The sequence below is a fragment of the Mirounga leonina genome, unplaced genomic scaffold, assembly GCF_011800145.1.
Source record: "Mirounga leonina isolate KUSES-001 unplaced genomic scaffold, KU_Mleo_1.0 Mir_92, whole genome shotgun sequence".
In the NCBI taxonomy this organism is placed as follows: domain Eukaryota; kingdom Metazoa; phylum Chordata; class Mammalia; order Carnivora; family Phocidae; genus Mirounga; species Mirounga leonina.
Window position 1 is genome coordinate 10254402 of NW_023270852.1, and position 19995 is coordinate 10274396.

General features: G+C 48.7%; 2 protein-coding genes across 4 annotated transcripts in view; both read left to right on the forward strand.

Annotated features, from left to right (window-relative positions):
* Positions 1–1363, forward strand: part of TRIM3 (tripartite motif containing 3) — a 31582-nt gene extending 30219 nt beyond the window's left edge. For all 3 annotated transcript variants that reach the window (XM_034995513.1, XM_034995511.1, XM_034995512.1), the window contains 2 exons: positions 518–658; positions 786–1363. In XM_034995513.1, the coding sequence (XP_034851404.1) occupies positions 518–658; positions 786–938 (294 nt within the window). In that variant the 3' untranslated portion in view covers positions 939–1363. The remainder of the gene's footprint in view (positions 1–517; positions 659–785) is intronic.
* Positions 1364–8334: 6971 nt separating this feature from the next.
* Positions 8335–16604, forward strand: HPX (hemopexin). Its single transcript, XM_034995114.1, has 10 exons — positions 8335–8592; positions 8667–8803; positions 8901–8972; positions 9148–9269; positions 10920–11070; positions 11767–11979; positions 12244–12375; positions 15677–15807; positions 15888–16050; positions 16189–16604. Exons 1-10 carry the CDS (start codon positions 8510–8512, stop codon positions 16446–16448), a joined length of 1464 nt encoding a protein of 487 aa, XP_034851005.1. The 5' UTR covers positions 8335–8509; the 3' UTR covers positions 16449–16604.
* Positions 16605–19995: the final 3391 nt, after the last annotated feature.

Consider the following 19995-nt stretch of genomic DNA (forward strand, 5'->3'; position numbering starts at 1 on the left):
TGCTCTGTTCCCAAGAGCTGTGGGGAGTCACTGAGGGCTTGCAGGCCACAGGGCAATGCAGTCCCGGGTCTTAGAAAGATCACTCTGGCTGGGGCGAGACAAGTGTCAGGAAGATCAGTCTTTTGTAGTAATCTAGATGAGAAATGTTGAGGACCACCCTAGTAGCAATACATACACTAGGGTGCAGATCTGAGATAGAATCAGCCCGTTGTGTGAATTCCCTGGTTGTCAAGCAGAGGAGAAGGCGGAGTTGAGAATGAATCCTGGCCAAATGGGTATTGCCGTTCCCTGAGAAAGAGAGCATGGGGAAGTTGAGCTGTTGGATTTGATATGCCCGAGGGACACTAGCTGGAGATAGTCAGTAGGCAGTGGGAAGCATGGCCGTGAGGTGTGGGAAGAACTGGGCTGGAGCTGCAGACCTGGGGGTCCTCAGCCCTGGGGCTTCACCCCACCTCCTCTAAGGCCCTGCCCTCTGCCTGAGGCCAGGTCCCCAGCCCCCAGCCCTTTCCCCTGCCAGGTGTACAGTGCCGACGGCGAGTTCCTCTTCAAGTTTGGCTCCCACGGCGAGGGCAATGGGCAGTTCAACGCCCCCACGGGAGTAGCAGTGGACTCCAACGGGAACATTATCGTGGCTGACTGGGGCAACAGCCGCATCCAGGTGAGGCCTGGGGATGGCATGGGGGTGAGGCTTCCTGCTGTGCTCCATGCACCCCTCCCCATCCCCCTGCAAATGCCTCCCACCCGCCTGCTCTCACCTCTCCCTCCATTGTCCACTCATTCCCCAGGTATTCGACAGCTCTGGCTCCTTCCTGTCCTACATCAACACGTCTGCAGAGCCACTGTATGGCCCGCAGGGTCTGGCACTGACCTCAGATGGACACGTGGTGGTGGCCGATGCTGGCAACCACTGCTTTAAAGCTTATCGCTACCTCCAGTAGCTGCACAGGGGCCCTGCCTGGCTCGTGGAGGGACAGTCATGGGGGGATTGGACAAGAGGGTCTGGCCAGGAGGTGGGCCAGACCTGGCAGCACTGAATGTGGGCTGTGGGCGTGGGTGCGCCCGGTGCCCTCCCTCTCCCCCTCTCCCAACCCCACGGTTGCACTTTATTTATTCGGTTCTTGCTTTGGTGACTGGGTGGGCCTGGACTGTGGTCCCAAGGATGTGTGCAGAGCTTCACCCTACCCTCCACCCCTTACACACCTGCCCTGTCCCCCTCAGTCTGCTCCACACCCCCCAGCCTGGGGCCAGAACAGCCTCTTACTCCAGGGCAGAAGTCCCTCTGGTTGTCTCCCTACCACCCTGTACACACTGACAGAGACAGCAATACCCCACCCCCCATATTAAGTAAATGTGTTCACCAAGATGGTTTTGTTGCTTTCTTGTGGGGTGGGGCTGTGAGGGTACAGGAGGTTGGGACTCGTTCTGAACTAAAGGATGGACAAGCAGGTAGGCAGAGGATCCAGATTCCCAAAGAGTCCTGATATTTTACAGTTTCGGGAGTGGAGCGCAAGAGAGGGTGAATCTGTGGGGCTCTTAGCCACCTGCCAAATCCCTGTCCCTAGGCCCACATCTCCTGCAGAAATAGTAAGTCCTTTGGCTGTCTGCCCTACAGCTGAGAAGGAGCCTGGGAGAAAATGACCCTTGACCAGAACACAGCCAGCAGCTGCAGGGAGAACAGTGTGAGGCTATGCTAGTAATCCTGGAAGCTCGGGCCCACCTGGACCTTGGGGCTAAGCCCACGTGGAAGCAGCATGTGAGAGACTCCAGAGCCAGTCTTAGAGCTCAGTGCTGAAGGCCTGGAGCCCTGCTTGTTCTCCATTCTACGGTTGTTGCCCATTCTCCTTGGTGGAATGGGGGTCCTAGCATCCTGAGCTCTTGTGGGCCAGGGTTTGGCTGCCAGTTCCAGAAATAATTACAACCAGCACTCAATGATTTGGGAGGCAGGGACTATGACTTCTCCCTCTACAAAAGGCTGAGGCTCAGAGGAGTAGGGCATATGGCTGATGAAGAGCAGAGCCTGGACTTAAATCTACAGCTGTCATACTCTAACCTGAAAGTAGCACCTTACTCATTACGCCCCTTGCATCTGGCATGATAACTGGCAGAGAAGGCACTCAACAAGATTTGGGGAACGATGGATCTTGATAGGTTAGTTATGAGAGGTCCTGGGAAAGCTCAAGACATTGTCCTTATGTGGCTTGATTCCTGGAGCGAGGATGGGCGGGCCTGTCCAGGGACCTGTGGAAGACCATGGGGACTTTGCCGAGATCAAGGGGGCACCGTGTGAACCACATGGAAGTCCTGGTTATCTTCACCTCTCTGATCCTCTTTGTCTCACTGGTTGGGACCTGGTAGGCAGGTATAGGGACAGATGAACTCCCTGAAGTTCTGGGGCAGGTGGTCTTATAGGGCCTGCACTTCTGGCTCCAGTTATGAGTAGGATTGCCTGGCCAGCAGAGATGGGTGTGCTCAATCATAGGTCACTCAGCACCAGTGGGGTCGTCCCTGGGAGTTCACAGGTGGATAGTCTATCCCTCCCCCGCACTCCCTTCTGAAGTATGGCTGACACAGAATGTCACACTGGTTTCGGGTGTACGTACGCCCTCTGTGACAAAGCACCAACGGTACTGAGGATGCAAGCTCCAAGTTCCCAAACTTGTCACACACTCATATTCTTGACATCTAAAAGCAGGGGGATAAAATGGCAATAAAAATGAACTTCCTTGGGTGGGAAGCCCCAGATGGCTTTCCTACCAGACGGAGAACAGGCTGCTGGGGCTGATTTCCATAGATACCAATTTAGGTTGTCTGCCTAAGCCATGCAGACAGTATCTCAAGGTGGGGTTACTCACTTCCTCTTGGCCTGATCACGGTGGGCATTTCCCCCCCAAGTTTAGGCCTTGGGCCCAGAAGTAGCTGGAAGGAGTGCCTGGCAGTAGCGGCGAAGCCTTGACTTAGTTGGCATAAGCCTTAAATCATCTTCACAGACTTGGGCATTGCTGCAGAGCCCCCGCTGGACCAGGTCAGAAAGTTATTTTGTGGTCCCACGAGGGATCACACCTGTCTTATATAGGGCAGTCAGGTAATCAGAACAGCCCTCTGGCCATATATGGCCAGCGGGTTCATTTATTCATTCAACAAGTACTTCTGTGCACTTACTATTGGTCAGAGTGGTGGGCCCTGGGAATACAGACAGAAATGTTCTTTGCCCCTACAGAGGCAAAGTTTATTGGGGAAGGCAGGCAAACAAGTAAACACAAGGGCGTAAATGTGTAACGGCAGTCTGTTAAAGCTGTGATGGAAATGAATAGAATGCAATACCTAGAAGAATACGATGTTAAATCGGGTGGGCAAGGAAGGCCGCAGTGACCTGCAGGCTGGGGTGGGGGTGGGGGGTAGGGAACCACCTGTGTTAAGAAGAGAAGGTAGAGATTTCCAGACAAAGGAAGAACAGGTACAAATGTCCTGAGGGGTCAAGATTTCGGTGTATTGGAGGACCTGAAAGGAGGCCTGGGTGACGGGGAGGAAGGAAGGTGGAGGAAGAGAGGAAAGGAACAAGTTTTGAGAGTCATGCCTGTGTTGGATTATTTAAGTCAGATGGAGTTTGGATTTGATCTGGAGTATCCTAGTAAACCACAGAAAGGTTTAAGTGCCAGAGATGAGAGGATGCCTTATGGAATGAACAGGCAGCTGGACAGCGGTTCCGTGGGGTGGAAAGAAAAGTGAGAATAAAAAACAGAACAAAATTCAACCTCTCTAAACTGCTCCCCTTGAAGACCATAGACACCTTAAAATCATCTAGAGTCTTCCAGTTTTCTAAGAAAAAGAAGTTTTCTAAGAAAAAATCGGGCAAAGGCACAAAGAGGTGTAAGCACCAATGTTTATCACAGCTTTATTTATAATAGGAAAAAAATAATCCTAGAAAAACTGAAGTGTCCCTCAGCAGGGAATAGCTATATATAAGTTTTGCTTAAATATATGGTGGAATTATATGCATCCTTTTAAAAATGCCAATGTCTGAGGTACACTAAGGAAGAAAAAGGTTTTATAAAATTACATCTTTGTTTCAGAAGGGATGTTGGAAGAATAGAGAAAGGCTGGAATAGATAAAATGTTCATAGTGGTGTTCTCTGATTAGTAGAATTAAAGTTGATTTTTGTCTTCAAGGAAGAAAAAAACTTTTAAGCAGGAGCATTAAGGTGTTTTTAGGCATGTTTTTGAAGATTGTGCTTGCCATGAAGAATGTACCCTAGAGGGGCAGGAGAAGCAGGGAGGGAGGGGCTATTTCAGCAGTCAAACAAGAGGGGCTATTTCAGTGGTCAAACAAGAGATGGTGTTTGCATTTTGAGGGAGGCAGAGAGAAGTGGATAAATTTTAGGTCTGACCAGAAGGTAGGAACAATAGAATTCAATACTAACACATACAGCATTTCAGGCCCTGCTCTAAGAACTGAAGAAATAGTGGGGAATAGGGCAGATGACATCCTTGTCCTGTCTACTAAGGCAGTCTGGTGGGCAGTGGGGTGCTGGAGCTGGTTCATACCGGCTCACGGGACTCAGGGTTAAATCTTCAGGAATTTTGACAGCTGGTTGTTGAAACCCAGCCATTATTAAAAATTAAGTTATGTAAATTTGAAGTCCAATATCATACTCGAAACTCATCACTTCCTAATTATTTTACTGCATTTTACTATTACCTGTGTTCTTCAGGTTATTTACATCTATTGTATCTGCCTGGTGGAAACACCATATAGTAAGTAGTACATTACTGTGCATTTCTTCTTAATTCTACTTTGGTGATGTCTTATTTGTAGCTTGACGATGGCCATAATAGGAGATTTACCCACAGAAATTAGCGCATGCTACAAATCAGGACTTTCTCCCTTCTGGAGAGCTGGCTGTTAACACATATATCAGCACCTCCTTTGATAGAGTAACGAGCACAGCCCGAAAAGTCCGGCAGCCAACACTTCATCGTAGCTCTACCACTTGCGAACAATGGGATTTGGCTATGATACCTAATATCAGTTCCCTCATTTGTAAAATGGGACAGATAGTATCATATATATATGAGATTATATATATATATCTCATATTTATGATTTAATGAAACAATCCATATGAAGCACAGTGCCAGGCACATACATGTGCCGAAGAGATATAGGCAAATTATCAGTATATTTATTCATAGAGAAGCAAGAATGGACTATGCAGGGAGGCCCGTTATAGGCAGAACAAGAGCAGACGTGCATGGTTGGAGGGAGCAGCTAGCTCTTTTTGGTGCCTGGAGCTTTATCCCAAGCCCTCTAAATCACAGAAAAGGAATCCAGGCGCTGCTCCTGGGAGTACACAGCCACAGACTGCAGGCCCAGCACATGCAGCCCTCAGTGGGCCCCAGGAGAAATGACTGAGATCAGAGAACTCAGACCAGGGGTGGGGCAGACTGGACACAGTCATTCCAAGGGACAGTGGGTCAGTGTCCAGTTTAAATGTAGCCCGTGCAATGTAAGGGGAAGCTCTGCCCATGAAGACATTTGCAGGCCCACATTCAGACGCCCTTCAGGGGAAGCCGAAAGTTGCTGGATAGGATTGGGAAGACCACAAGGAAAAGGGATGGTTGGCTTTTTCTGGGCTTGAATTCCCCAGGAAATCAAGTAAGAGACTGAGGTCCCCCCAAACCTGCTCTGGGCAGCAGAGGTTTGCAGAGGAAGGGGTACTGCTAAGGCCCCATAGCCAGGCTGAGAGGAGTGAGGCAAGAAGGCTATGGAGAGCCGGTTTCCAAGCCTCTGGCCTCTGGTTGAAGGGTGGGTCTGCACTGAACCCTGTGGCCTCCAGGGGGCGCTCAGGACCAAGTATGGACAAGCACTTTCTCAGCCCAGGCCAGAGGGCTGGGAGGGACTCTGGAGAAGCAGAAATGGCTGCCTCGAGTGAGCAGAGAAGCAGGGCCAGCCCTATGTGGGTCCTCTGAGAAGAGTTGCCTTGTGCCCTGTGACTGACACCAGAATGGCCAACATAGCCACAGCCTCGGTTCCCAAACTCCGCCTCTTAGCTCCTGCTCAGAACTTGAGCTTCAGCAGAACTGCCTGCCTGTGCAGACGACTCTGCTTGTCTAGTCCCTGTGAAGGTGGGGCCGGGGAGAAGGGCAGGGGCACGGGGAGGGCATGATGGGGAGGCTGGGGAGCAGGGAGGGCAGGCGAAGGCTCCTATAATGCTACCTAAGCCCCCTTAAGGTAGAAAAGAGAATTAGGAAACAGTAGTGAAAAAGTGCCACAAATCACTCTTCTGGATAGATAGACCCAGGGGTGCTGTGAAGGGAACCAGTGCTGGGTGGGGGAAAAAGACGCTAAGCTGAAAAATCCCATCCGGTATATGTTCTCAGAGTCCTGCTAGGGCAAAGGAGGCTGCTAGCTGCTCCCTTGGACCAGCAGGGCTATGCAGCATCCTGATAATATAACTGTTGAGACCCCCTCACTGTGGATTTTCTGAGGGGTGTTTGTGACTCAGTGTGAAAACCTCCCTCTTCCCTGGCAGGCTCAGTGAAATCTGTAGGACATGTAGGCACAGGTCTGGAGCTAGAGACAGTGGTTGAGGGGGTTGCTGATGAAGGGCTACTGGATGCTCAGTAGGAAGAACCCCAGGAACGTTATATGAGGTTTTAGAGACTGAGGAGCAAACAAACAGGTGAGAGTGAGTTAGGGTGGTACTCCCTGTGCCTTGTGCCCAGAAACTGGGGTGGAGCAGGTCCAACCAGGGATGCCCTGCAGTAGGGAGAAGGTGGGTGTCAGGTATCTGCCATAGGAGCCCTGGCATTTGCCCATGCTGCCAAAGGCTTGTGGGGTCCAGCTTTGCCCACTAACTAGCGGGGAGGACTGATGTTAAAAGGCACATTTTCATTTATAAGTCAAGCGAGAACATTGAGCCTGATGGCAGAGGCCCAGTGACATGTTCCAGAGGCCCCACAAATCTTTGTTTTCCTGTTGGGAGGAAACATTGCAGAGTAGAAAAGGAATCTGAGATCTTTGCTAAGGTTATATAGGGGAATGTCAGGGGCATGGAGCCATCTGAGATGGATCAGGGCCCTTTCAGGCTGGACTAGGGAACAGGGGTCCTGGAACCTCAGCCTGGCCCATAGCTGACTGCCCATATTTGTCTTTTGATTCAGCAGCCAAGTCTTAGATGGAGATGGGGCAGGCCCCATCTGGGAGTGGCCCCAAGGAGTACTGAAGATAGCAGATGCTAGAAATAACAAGTCGGATCCCAGGGCTGGAGGAAGAGAGGGATGTGGGAGTGGGACACTGGAGAGAGAAAGAAGACCATCAGATGAAGGGCAGTGACAAGGGGACCTGTGACCTCTGGATCACAATATGCCTCCCATCATTAACACACCCTCAATTCCTGATATTCCCCTCACCCCAGAAGGAAAGACAGTTGTTAGGAATTCGGCTGCAACATTAGCAACACTAGTCAGTAGGTGAAATCCATTTTTTTTTTCATTCAACAGTTATTGAGCACCTATTATGCACCAGGTACTATTTTAGGTGGAGAGAATGTAATGGTAAACAAGATGGGCAAAACAAAGAAAAAAAAAGCAACAAATAAGTAGATGAAATAATTTCACACTTTAATAAGTGACATGAAGGAATTATGCAAGTGTTGGAAATGGCTAGATAAGGTGGTCAAGAAAGGCTTCATTGAGAAAGCATTTAGGCAAGACTCAGCAGTAAATATTGTGAAACCCCAGTTACAGTTCTGTTTATTCTGGGATGGGTAAATAAAGCACTTTTCCCTTAAGGTGGAAATTACCAAGAAAGAGTAATTATTAGAAATGCAATATGCGAGAGAGAGACACCTCTTTCTGCCCCATTCAGCCCTTCCCTCCCAAGTGATTTTTCTAAGTACTTTGCTAGCAGGGCTGGGGCCAGGGGTGGGACTTGGACATTTGGCGACAGTGAAATATAATTGACCCATCAAGGGCAAAGCTGAAGGGGTTTGGGAATGCCCCAGAAAGACCCTTGATGAAGCTTGGAAAAAGCTGTCCTCTGAGTATTTCTAAGTGTGTTTGCTAAATAGATGTAAGTATCAGTGACTTTAGCTGTCTTAGAGCATGGCTCGACACTTAGTACACAAAAATGGTAGTTTCCTCTGCTTCTCTCCTCCCACATTGTAGAGGTAAATCCAACCACAGAAAGGTGATCCTCAATTAATCTACATCCTTCCTTGACCCGTCCTCAAGGCGATGAGAGTCACAGGTGGGCTTCAGTGGCATGGGCTAGTTACCGCTCAAAAGTCATTGAAGGGGGATGGGGCCTCTTGCCGGGAAGAGTTAGTCCTGGACTCAGATTTCTGTCCAGACCCTGACCTTATTTGCACTGACGTAATCATCCAATATTGGCATAGTTCTGAGAGACAGGACTTGGACGATCAGCAGGCTCGTGGTGGGGGTGGTGCTGCCACCATCTCTATATAGGGAACTGAGCCAGGTGCCCAGAGCTGTCCTGTGGCATCTCGGCATGGCTCGGGCATGGGGAACACCCATTGCACTGGGGTTGTTGGGCCTGTGGTGGTCTCTGGCTGTTGCCCACCCTCTTCCTCCGTGAGTAAAGCTGGAGCTGGGGAAGGACTGGGGACTGGGCTAGAGTAGCATAGGGCCAGTTTTTAGGCCGGGGCAAGTTTGAAGACAGGAGCTAAGGGAGGGGGATTGGGCCCAGTGGATCCGACAACCATCCGTCTTCTCTCTAGGGACGGTACCCCTGGGAACAGGCCCAAAGGTGGGAATGAGACCAGAGTGAAACCAGACGTGACCGGTGAGGCCCTGACTCCCTGAGTCTGTCTGTCGGGCTGTGTCTCTGCGTTCTGTTACCTGACTGGGCTTCTACTTGCATGTCCCCACCCCCACCCCAGAACTCTGCTTGTTTGGCGGGAGCTTTGATGCTACCACCCTGGATGGACATGGGGCCATGCTGTTCTTCAAAGGTAGGAGGGGCTGGGCTGGGGCGTTTGGGACGGCAGACCTGTCCTATTCTCCGAGGGTGTATCTGTCCGTGGGAGACCTCAGGAATTATCTGAGGGCATCACCCACAGCTTCTCTGTAACTATCTCAGCGGCCGAAAGTTTGTTCTGCGTCCTTCAGTGAGTGTGTGTTTTTCAGGGGAGTTTGTGTGGAGGAGTCACACATGGGTCCGGGAGTTAATCTCAGAGAGGTGGAAGAATTTCACCAGCCCCGTGGATGCCGCATTCCGCCGTGGTCACAACAGCATCTTCCTGATCAAGGTACTGCTGGGCCGAGGTCAGGGCTGGGCCGGGAAGTGCTGGAATGGACACTAGAGACCCTCCCTCAGGTGACCCTAACATGGACTCCTTACAGTAGCAGGTTCCAGGCTTCCTCCCCCTGTGCCTTCCTTTCCTGAAAAAGCTCAAGCTGAGGGAGTGTATGTGCATGTGGGCCTGGCAAGCACAGCACCCAGTGGCTATCCTTCGGGCCCAGTCTTTGTCCAGACCTCTCTGCTACTCCTCATGCTGTTGGCCATCCTTTCCTTCCTGGTAATTTTTTCCCTTGGTCTCCATGACTCTGCCTCATGGACTCTTCGTATGGTGACCAGGCTGTTCATAACAATGGCACCTGGCCGAGGGGTGAGGGGAAGATGAAGTCCAGCCTGCTGTGCTCACCAAGTCCCATGTCCTGGCCCAGGCTGTGTCTGCGTAGAGGAAGCGCGCCTTCTCCTAATTTGTACAAGGCTCTGTGTGCTTAGGGCAGCCCTCACTGCCAGCTTTCTGTCCCCTCCTGCCTCTTTCCTGCTGTTTTCCAGCTTCCCGTCCTCAGCCAGTCCCTGAATGTTCCTTGGAGATCTGTCCCAGCCCTTCAAAACACCCTCTCTGCATGATCTCAACCGCTGCCACGGCTCTGAGGACTTCCTATGCCGTGGGCACCAGATCTGGATCTCTCCCAGAGCTCCAGCTATCGCTTTCCAATTTCCTGGCAGATATCTTTGGCTTAGATGTTCTGTGCGTACCTCAAATTCAGTATCCCCCAAACTGAGTTTAGTATCTTTCTTACAAACCCACCCTTTATGCTGTGTCCCCTATTTCATTAAGTGGCACCACCCTGTGCTAATTCCTGCAAGTCAGGTACGCGTGGGTCTTGAGATCTGGCCTTTGGTTGTCTTTCCAGTCTTATCTCCTCCCCCAGCACATTCACTATGTGCCACCTACAGGAGACTACCTGTAATTCTCTGAGCATGCTCTGCACCTGCTGCTCCCTCTGCTGGTAACACCCTTTCCACAATTGTCCCACTGAATTCCTACTCAGTTTTCAACTCTTGGCCCCAATGCTTCCTCCTGTGTGAAGCCTTCCAGGAATTCTCTGTGTAGGCTTAAGCACTCCCCTTACATTCCCAATGCACTTCACATGTTTCCACTTTGGTGGTTGCATGGCTAGGATTGTAGGAACCTTTCTGCTTTTCTATAGTGAACTCCTTGAAGGCAGAGACAGTCTTGTCATCCCTTTATCTCCAGTGCCTTTCAAATATCTGGCATATAGTCGTCACTCAGCAACTGTTTCTTGAGTGAATGGATGGATAAATAGACGAACAAATGAATATATGAATGGATGGATGATTGCAGGATGACTATTTGTGGATGTGTTTGCCAAGACTAACGGTATTACAGATAAGCGTGTCACGGGAGTGGTCAGATGTGTGCATGTGCTATAGCAACAGTGGCAGGTTTTGCACAAACTAAGAGTATGTGTTTGTACAAGGGGCAGCACATTGTCATGCACAGGTGGATTGAAAGTGTGTAGGGCCGCGGGGTGGGGGTGGGGGGGAGGATACTGTATAAACGCAATAGATCAAAGATGTTATGTGTGAATGCAGGTGGCAGTATGTGGGGTCCACGGCTAAAAATAGAGTAACTTGTATGCAGGGAGACAAAATCTGGGTGTATCCTCCTGAGAAGGAGAAAGGCTATCCGAAGTTGCTCCAAGAAGAGTTTCCTGGAATCCCATCACCGGTGGATGCAGCTGTGGAATGTCACCGTGGGGAATGCAAAGCAGAGGGTGTCCTCTTCTTCAAAGGTCAGCACAGGCTGGAATAAGAGAGCCTGGAGTGATGCTGGGTTGGTGGTGATTGAGGTCGTGGCAGGGATGGTGGTGGCGTTGGAGCACCATGTGGCTTCCCAAGGAAGGGAAGAAATAGAGAAGCTGGTTATGGTCTAGAGGTCAAATAGGGAAAGGAGAGGAAGTCACCCTGGGTGAGGTAGCTGGGTGTAATTCTGCTAAAAGTTCTTCACTGTTCCCCATGGTCCTTAGGATAAATCTATGTTCCTTAGTCTTATGTACAAGGTTCTCCATGACCAAGTTCCTACTGACCCTCCAGCCTTGACACTCATCATGCCTTTACCTTGAGTATGAAGTTCCAGAGACTCTATGCTGTTCCCTGTACACCTCATTTGCTTCAAGCTTCAGACTTTCCTCTCCTCCTTCAGAGTTCCATCTCCTCCTCTTCTCTGCCTTGTGATTCCTGCTTCAGGTATTAGTTTAACTATCACCTCTGGAAACCTTTCCCTGTCTCTCCTCACTGCACTTGCTGAGCCAATCATATGCATTTTCCTGCTGAATTTTATTATATGATCACTCTCTTCAGCTGTTTCCCTGCTGGGCTGTGAGTTCCATGGGGCCAGGACCATATCTGGCCCATTGTGGGGCCCAATGCTAGCATAAGGGAGGGCATAGCCTGGCCTCACTGAATGTTTGTTGATTGACTGGACAAAGGTAACCAAACGTGGTTCTGGGACTTTGCTACGGGAACCAAAAAGGAGCGCTCTTGGCCAGCTGTTGGGGAATGCTCCTCTGCCCTGCAGTGGCTCAGCCACTATTACTGCTTCCGGGGTAACCAGTTCCTGCGCTTCCACCCCATCACGGGAGAGGTGCTTCCCAAGTACCCTCTGGATGTTCGAGACTACTTCATACCCTGCCCTGGCAGAGGTGAGAAAGCCCCGGCCCCTGAAATCTGCTGGAATTCATCTACCTTCCCTGAGTTTGCAGACCCCACATACCCTAGCTCCTACCTTAATTCTGTGGTATAGCACTTGGCCCTTGCCCTAGCCCAGTCTCCATTCTGGACCTTCCCAGTTGTCCTGCTATGGAAGAAGTCTACATCCCCACTACCCTAGCTGTCTCTCCCACCTCGGACTTCATTCTGACCTCTGGCCTCCCTCTGTGTTCCCCCTCACCTATTTCTCTCCCCAGGCCATGGACACAGGAATGGGACGGGCCATGGGAATGACACCCATCATGGCCGTGGGGATATGCGCTGTAGCCCATATCTAGCCTTGTCTGCACTGCTGACTGACAACCATGGTGCCACATATGCCTTCAGTGGTGAGAGATGCCTCCTGACACCCCCACTTCTGCCCTCCATCCCTCCTGTCTCTTCCATGTGTCCCCCATCGCTGATAGACTTCCTCCACTTTCATCACTGCATGCCTTATTTTGTTCCCTTGAATCCCATCCTTAGCATCCTTGGCACGCAGTTTTTTATCCCTCATCTCTTTCAGCCTCAGGTCCAACTGGGAACTGCCTCTGTTGCTCTCTTTTCCTAGTCGGGTTGTCAGAGAGGAAATCTGACTGACCCAGCCCATATTTTTATTCTACACCACACTGAAGTGGTTACTGGTCAGTCTGTGCCTTACCTGGTGATGCATCAGGGGTTCATCACTTATTTCCTCTGCACAAAGAGCACCACAGCTCATTCTCAAAAGAGGCGTAGTTTCAAGAGGAGGTGAAGGTGGATATGTGGTCACTATGATATGCCCAGTAAACAGCTATAAAGGGAACTTGTGGCTATAGTGAGAACATCAGCTATTTATGCAACAAATATTTATTGAGCACCTGAGAAGCACTGGGCGTAGTTCTAAGCACTGGGATACAGTAGCCAACAATGGCAGACATGCCCTCATAGAGCCTGATAGAGGGAGAGAGGACAATAAGAAAGAGAAAGAAGAGTTGGGAGGCTGATGCGAACGCAGTAAGGTGATTTGAAGTCGAAAATGTATCTGCACTGAGATATTTTAAAATATTTCTTACTGCTTTTAAATGTGTGAGTAAAAAATGAAACGTCTCAGAAAAAAAAAAAAGAAAGAGAAAGAAGAGATACTTTTAGGTAGTTGTGAAGTGTTCTGGGAACATCAGGATGTTTCTTATCCTCAAATACCATTTGGAGCTGGTATAAATGGATTTTAAAAATTGTTGATGTTTTGAAATATAAAATAAAAAATGTTAGGTGTCAAAAAAAGCTGTGAAGAAATTAAGACAAGATAATGAGATAGAGTTGAGGAAAGTGAGGGGCCCCTTCTTTGAAGAGATGCTTTTTGAGCTGAGATTTCAGTAATAAAAAGGCATTAGGTAAATAAGATGAAATCAGAGAGGGAGGCAAACCATAAGAGACTCTCTCTTTTTTTTTTTTTTTGGAGGCAAGCAATTTGAGATTTTATTTATTTATTTGTCAGAGAGAGAGAGAGCAAGAGAGAGAGAGCACAAGCAGGGGGAAGCACAAGAGCAAGAAGCAGGCTCCCCGCTGAGCAAGGAGCCCAATGAGGGACTTGATCCCAGGACTCTGGGATCATGACTTGAGCTGAAGGCAGATGCTTAACTGACTGAGCCACCCAGGTGTCCCAAGAGACTCTTAACTATAGGAAACAAACTGAGGGTTGCTGGAGGGGAGGGGGATGAGGGGGATAGAATAACTGGGTGATGGGCATTAAGGAGGGCACTTGATGTAATGAGCACTGAGTGTTGTATGCAACTGATGAATCACTAAATTCTACCCCTGAAACTAATAACACAATGTACATTAACTAAATTGAATTTAAATAAAAACTTTTTTTTTTAAAGCATTAGGTACATAAAGCACTAGGGGAAAAGCATTTTAGAGAGGATAGATAGCAAATACTTTGAGGAATCAGGAAAGAAGGCCAGAGTGGCTAGAGAACAATGAAAGAGCAGGCGAGTGGCTTGAAAAAGGGAGACAGGGGCCAGATTACATATGCCTGGTAAGGATTTTCAACTATGAAAGAAAGCCAGGAGGGGGTCTTGAGCAGGGCTGTGATATGTTCTCACTTATTTTTTAAAGATCATCCTGGAGCACACAAGTCATAAGAGATACAATGGTGTAAGCGGGGCATCCAGTAAGTATAGCAGTTCTTGCAGTTGTCTGGCTTAGAGGCAATGACAACTTGGACTGGGATTAAAGCAAACAGAGGTGGTGAGGAGTCATCTTGGAGATCGAGGTCGAGGTGACAGCATTAACCAATGGATTGAATATTGGTTGGAGTGGGGAACGAAAAAGAGAGGTCTTAAGAATGACTTAGCTTTGGGGCGCCTGGGTGGCTCAGTTGGTTAAGCGACTGCCTTCGGCTCAGGTCATGATCCTGGAGTCCCAGGATCGAGTCCCGCATCAGGCTCCCTGCTCGGCAGGGAGTCTGCTTCTCCCTCTGACCCTCCCCCCTCTCATGCTCTCTCTATCTCATTCTCTCTCAAATGAATAAATAAAATCTTAAAAAAAAAAAAAAGAATGACTTAGCTTTTTGGGACTGGGTGACTGGTAGTTCCTTTTTCTAAAATTGGGAAAGATTAGGGAAAGAGTAGGGGTGTGTGTGTGTGTGTGTGTGTATGTATGTATGTTTGGCAGGGAGCAGACATCAGCTTGGACATTGTGGGGTTTTGGTGCCTAATGGCCCCAAATGGACATATTGGGTAGGCAGTTAAGTTTGAGCCTGATGCCCAAAGGAGAGGTCCATGAAAGCTGAAAAGAACAGATCCAAAGTCATCAGCATATAGATGGTATTTAAAGCCCTAGACTAGGTGAAATCACCAAAAAAGTGAGTGTAGGTAGTGAAGAGGCCCAAACTAGAGGATTCCAATATAAGATATCAGGCTAAAGAGAAGGATAGTAAAAAAAAAATAAGAGGAACACTGGAAGAGGCTGGTATCACAGAAGCCAAGATCCAAAAAAAGATATTTCAAGAAGAGAGTCGTGAGCAGTCAAATGCTACTGAGAGGTGGAGCAGGATGGAGACAGAGAAGTGACGATTAGATTTGCAAGTTGGAGGACACTGACGACCTTGAAAAGTACAGTTTCAATGGAGGAGGAAACAAGTATAAGTGAAGTGGTTAAGGAAGGAAAGGTAAATGGGAACTTAGACAATTCCATTAATAAATTGTTATGAGAAGGGGAGAAGAAAATTAGGACATGTCTGGCTACTCCCTCATTCTCCTGCCACCTCAAGGGATTAGAGAACACAGCCAGAATGAGAACACTTGGTGGGAGCATGCTGTGGTGCTTCTCTTTTAATTTTTGGTCACTGTCCCTCATTGTCTATAGTATCTCTGTACATGGATGTCTGAGATGCATAGGGAGCCACTGCCAAACCCCATGACATTGGCCTCACTTGGCACCTTAGCCACTGTTCTCCATGCTTGCCCTTCTGTCAGGCCCTAGTGACTCCAGCTCCAATCAGGTCACCAGGCCCAACTTTGCTGATCAAGTCCTGCTCTATCTCCTCTCACCTGGCCTCTTCCCTCTTGGCCTCTGGATGTATTCTGTCCTCCCTCTCAGGACCTATCCCTGCACCTGTTACTTGCCTATCCCATCAGCACTAGAGGTACCTCTGATACCCCACAGGGTCCCACTACTGGCGTCTGGACACTAGCCGGGATGGGTGGCACAGTTGGCCCATTGTCCATCAGTGGCCCCAGGGTCCTTCAACAGTGGATGCTGCCTTTTCCTGGGACGATAAAGTCTACCTAATCCAGGTATGTGTTGGGAGAGAGGCTTGAAATGGGGACTGGGAGCGTATCCAGCTCTATGCTGATTAACGTCCTTTGTCCTCCAGGGCACTCAGGTATATATCTTCCTGACAAAGGGAGGCTATACTCTAGTAGATGGTTATCCAAAGAGGCTGGAGAAGGAATTTGGGAGCCCTCATGGGATCAACCTTGAGGCTGTGGATGCAGCCTTTACTTGTCCTGGGACTTCTCGGCTCCACATTATGGCAGGTGAGGGGCATCTGGATACTGCATGGTGGCTTGTTCTGGTACTTCTCCATGGCATAGATCCCCGTCAGGGCTTGGGGAAGGGTAAGGTGAGGATCCCATGATGTGGAAGCTATGTTTTGTCTGGTGCCTTCTTTCCAGGACGGAAGCTGTGGTGGCTGGACCTGAAGTTAGGACCTCAAGCCACGTGGACAGAGCTTCCTTGGCCCCATGAGAAGGTTGACGGGGCCCTGTGTGTGGAGAAGTCCCTCGGCCCCCATTCATGTTCTGCCAATGGTCCTGGCTTGTACCTCATCCATGGCTCCGATCTGTACTGCTACAGTGATGCAGAGAAACTGAGCACAGCCAAGACCCTTCCCCAGCCCCAGAAAGTGGGGAGCATCCTGGGTTGCAATCATTGAGAGGAAGTCTCTTGAGATGAGTCTGGCCCAGCTCCTTCTCCCTGTTTTCCTCACAATAAAGCCAGAGTGCTTCTTTGCTGGACTCAAGGGGCCCTGGTTTTGGGGCAATCTCATTTCTTTCTTTGAATTGAGAAGCTAGTAATATCTCTTTGGGGGCTCTCAAGTTCAAATGAGGCTGTGGGAAGCAAGGGAGGGAAGGGCTGAGGGGAAAATTCCCAGAAGTAGACTCACACTCTGGACCACGGCCTCATCTGGTTTAAGGCCAACCCTTCCTGACCTGGTGGCCCCTTGCTTTGTGGGAATTTGGTGGGTAGAAGAGTAGACTGACCAGCTCCGAATGCTACACAGGGCTTTGTACTGGGAGGCCAGGCCATAGAGTGGTTTCTGACAGGCACCAGGTCCCACTGGACCAGGAGAACTGCCTAAGGTTCCTTCACCAGCCTCAGTGGCTGGGAGAGAGGACAGAAGATGAATCTGGGCTTCTTAGATCAGGATGCACCCAGGGCTTGAGGTTGGCTATGGCTGGGGATAGAGGTTAGGGGTGAAGCGCCAGAGTTGTGGGGTCCACTCCCAAGAAGTATCTTGAGCTTTCCCCTTCATCCCTGATGGAGTCTAGATGATTATCATAGGGCTGGGTGTTCCTCCTTCAGTCTGAGAGGTGGGGATAAGGCCAGAGTCTCAGGTCTGGGCCTTATTCAGTCAATGTGCTACATCTGGGGCCATCACTGCATCATGCCAGAGAGCTTGGAGGTGTCTAAACAGTTATCCAGCAACTCTGGTACTCAAGATTAACTTCCTCCTATCGAAAGAGGAAATTTAAGTCTCTTCTTTCTTCTCTTCTCCTACCTGCTCTGTTACAGGGAAGCCTCTAGTTTGTTTCCAAGGAACTCCCAGAAAAGGTCCCACTCATGCTTCTTTCATCCACTCAGCACCTCCTAGGTGCAGAACAATAGGTCATTCAATGAATCACACAATCCCTGCCCTCAAGAATCTCCAACTCTACATTAGAGTCAAGAGGGGACCCCAGACAAGGCATTACATAAATGCAATAAAGTGAGATAGATATTAAGGTGGAAGAGCCTATATACAAAGGAAAGTTGAATCAGCAATACCTGGGATGGAGGAGTTAGGAAAGGCTTCACACATAACACTTAATCTGAATTTTAAAAGATGAGTAGAATGTATGGAAGTCCTTTAGCAAATATATATTCACTACCTACTATGCACTACCATGCCAGGAACATTATAGGCAGAGGAAGCGACCTGAGCAAAAAAAAGCCAGAGTAGATGAAATAGCCAGGATTGGGAACCACAGTTACTTAGGAGGGCTGAATGAGGGGCTGGTGGGAGATGAGGTTGGAGAAGGAGGCAGGGGCTTGTCAGCTCATGTCAGGCTGAGAAGCATGGATTTTGTCTGTATTTGGGGCAATGAAGACCTACTAAGGGATTTTAGACATGGGCATGGCATGCTGAGGTTTGCATTTTAGAGATTACTCTGACTGTGGCAGAGAGGATACTGAGTGAAAGGAGGCCACAGTGGATGTGAGGAGACCACTGAGGAGGTTGGCACTGTGGCCCAGGTGGTAAACCACATAGGCCTGGGCACTGGGTGGCAATGGAGATGAAGAGAAAAAGGCAGATTAAAAATATTTAGAAGACGTAATCAGAGAGGGAGACAAACCTTAAGAGACTCTTAACCATAGGAAACAAACTGAGGGTTGTGGAGGGTGGGGGGTGGGAGGATGGGGTAACTGGGTGATGGGTATTAAGGAGGGCACGTGATATAATGAGCACTGGGTGTTATATACAATGAATGTATATGAATCACTGAACTCTACCTCTGAAACTAATAATACACTATATGTTAATTAACTAAATTTAAATTAAAAAATAAAGAAATTGCACCAAAAAATATTTAGAAGACAGTCTATAGGACTTGCTGATATACTGGATAGAGGGGTGAGGGAAAGTGAGAAACCTCACCTCCAAATGGCTCCACGGCTCCTTTCCCCATTCATAATTGCACCTCTCCTTCCCAAACTTCCCATGGTACCTCTTGTAATTCACTCCATGGTTAATAAGCTTCTCTATATTCTTTACACGCTCTATCTATCTCCAGCTTTAACTGAGATCAAGCTCTGCACGAGGGTCCCTCCTCCTTTCCCTATAGCTGTCCCAATAGATGGGCAACGGTATTAGCTTTAGCATGACTCCCATACACATCTGTACCATTTCTCTTCCTCTTTCTAAGCAGGTTAAATTTCTCCTTCTTTGGCATCATGCAAATGAGCCATACAATTCTTATGGCCATCATCTACCAACCTCTTGACTATGTTCTCTCAGTTGGTGAAGCCATCCAATTAGTATGACCAAACTCTAACCCTAGTGATTATTCACAACTGCTCCACCTGTGAAAAATTTCCTTAAGTTCCATCCCACTTGTAACCACAACTTCTTATCTTTATCCTTCTGCCTCCTGCACAACTTCATTCTCCTCCAGCTCCTTGCCTTTAGAGATGTTTGAGCCCTTTATTATCTCCCAGTCCTCCATGGTCACAAAGCCATTCTTTTCCTACCCAAATTGAACATCAAGGTCAATCACCTGAACAACTTTCTTAATAATACTTTTATTTCGGGGCGCCTGGGTGGCTTAGTCGTTAAGCATCTGCCTTCGGCTCAGGTCATGATCCCAGGTCCTGGGATTGAGCCCCGCATCGGGCTCCCTGCTCAGCGGGGAATCTGCTTCTCCCTCTCCCACTCCCCCTGCTTGTGTTCCCTCTCTTGCTGTGTCTCTCTCTGCCAAATAAATAAATAAAATCTTTAAAAAAAACGCACAATACTTTTACTTCTGTCCCCTTTAATGTCTATTTAATCAAGCCATAAAAAAGGAAAACAAAAGAAATACAAAAGCCAACGTTAGGTAGAGAAAGAGTGAGAACTTTAGAATCAGACATGTCTGAATTCCAATCCTAGCTAGGTAGGCCAATTACTAATTCTGTATATTTGAGAAACAGCCTCTCTGAGCCTTGTGAGTGGTGTATGTGTGTGTATGCCAAATAGAAATGTGTATTGTATCAATGCCTGTTCAGTGAGTATACAGAAATCACTCCAGATATTCCAAGTAGAGAAGGATTTAATGCAAAGAATTTGTTACAAAGTCGTAAGGGAGGGGGGGTGCCTGGCTGACTCAGTCCGTAGAGCATGCAACTCTCCATCTCAGGGTCGTAAGTTCAAGCCCCACGCTGGGTGCAGAGCTTACTTAAAAACAACAACAACAACAACAACAAAGTTGTAAGGGAAGTCTGGAGAAACATAAAAAGGAAAGCAGAGTTACCCAGAGACCAGGAAACTACCACTAATCTTGGTTTCGAGGAGCAAAAGGGAGAAGAGGGGAGCCCAAAGATCAAGGAGCCGGAACCCACAAATCTGCACTAGCTGCTAATGCACCTGCAGTTTGTATGCTGACGCTCCTGGAACCACTTCCGCTTTTGCTAGGCAGCAAGCACTGCTGCTGCTGTTGCCAGAGGCACCACCAAGAGCAGGAGGA

Coding starts and splice junctions, on each gene's coding strand:
- HPX (XM_034995114.1), top strand. CDS start 8,510: ATGGCTCGGGCATGGGGAACACCCATTGCACTGGGGTTGTTGGGCCTG. Junction 9,270..10,919: donor ACAGCATCTTCCTGATCAAG/GTACTGCTGGGC, acceptor ACTTGTATGCAG/GGAGACAAAATCTGGGTGTA. Junction 12,376..15,676: donor TGCCACATATGCCTTCAGTG/GTGAGAGATGCC, acceptor GATACCCCACAG/GGTCCCACTACTGGCGTCTG.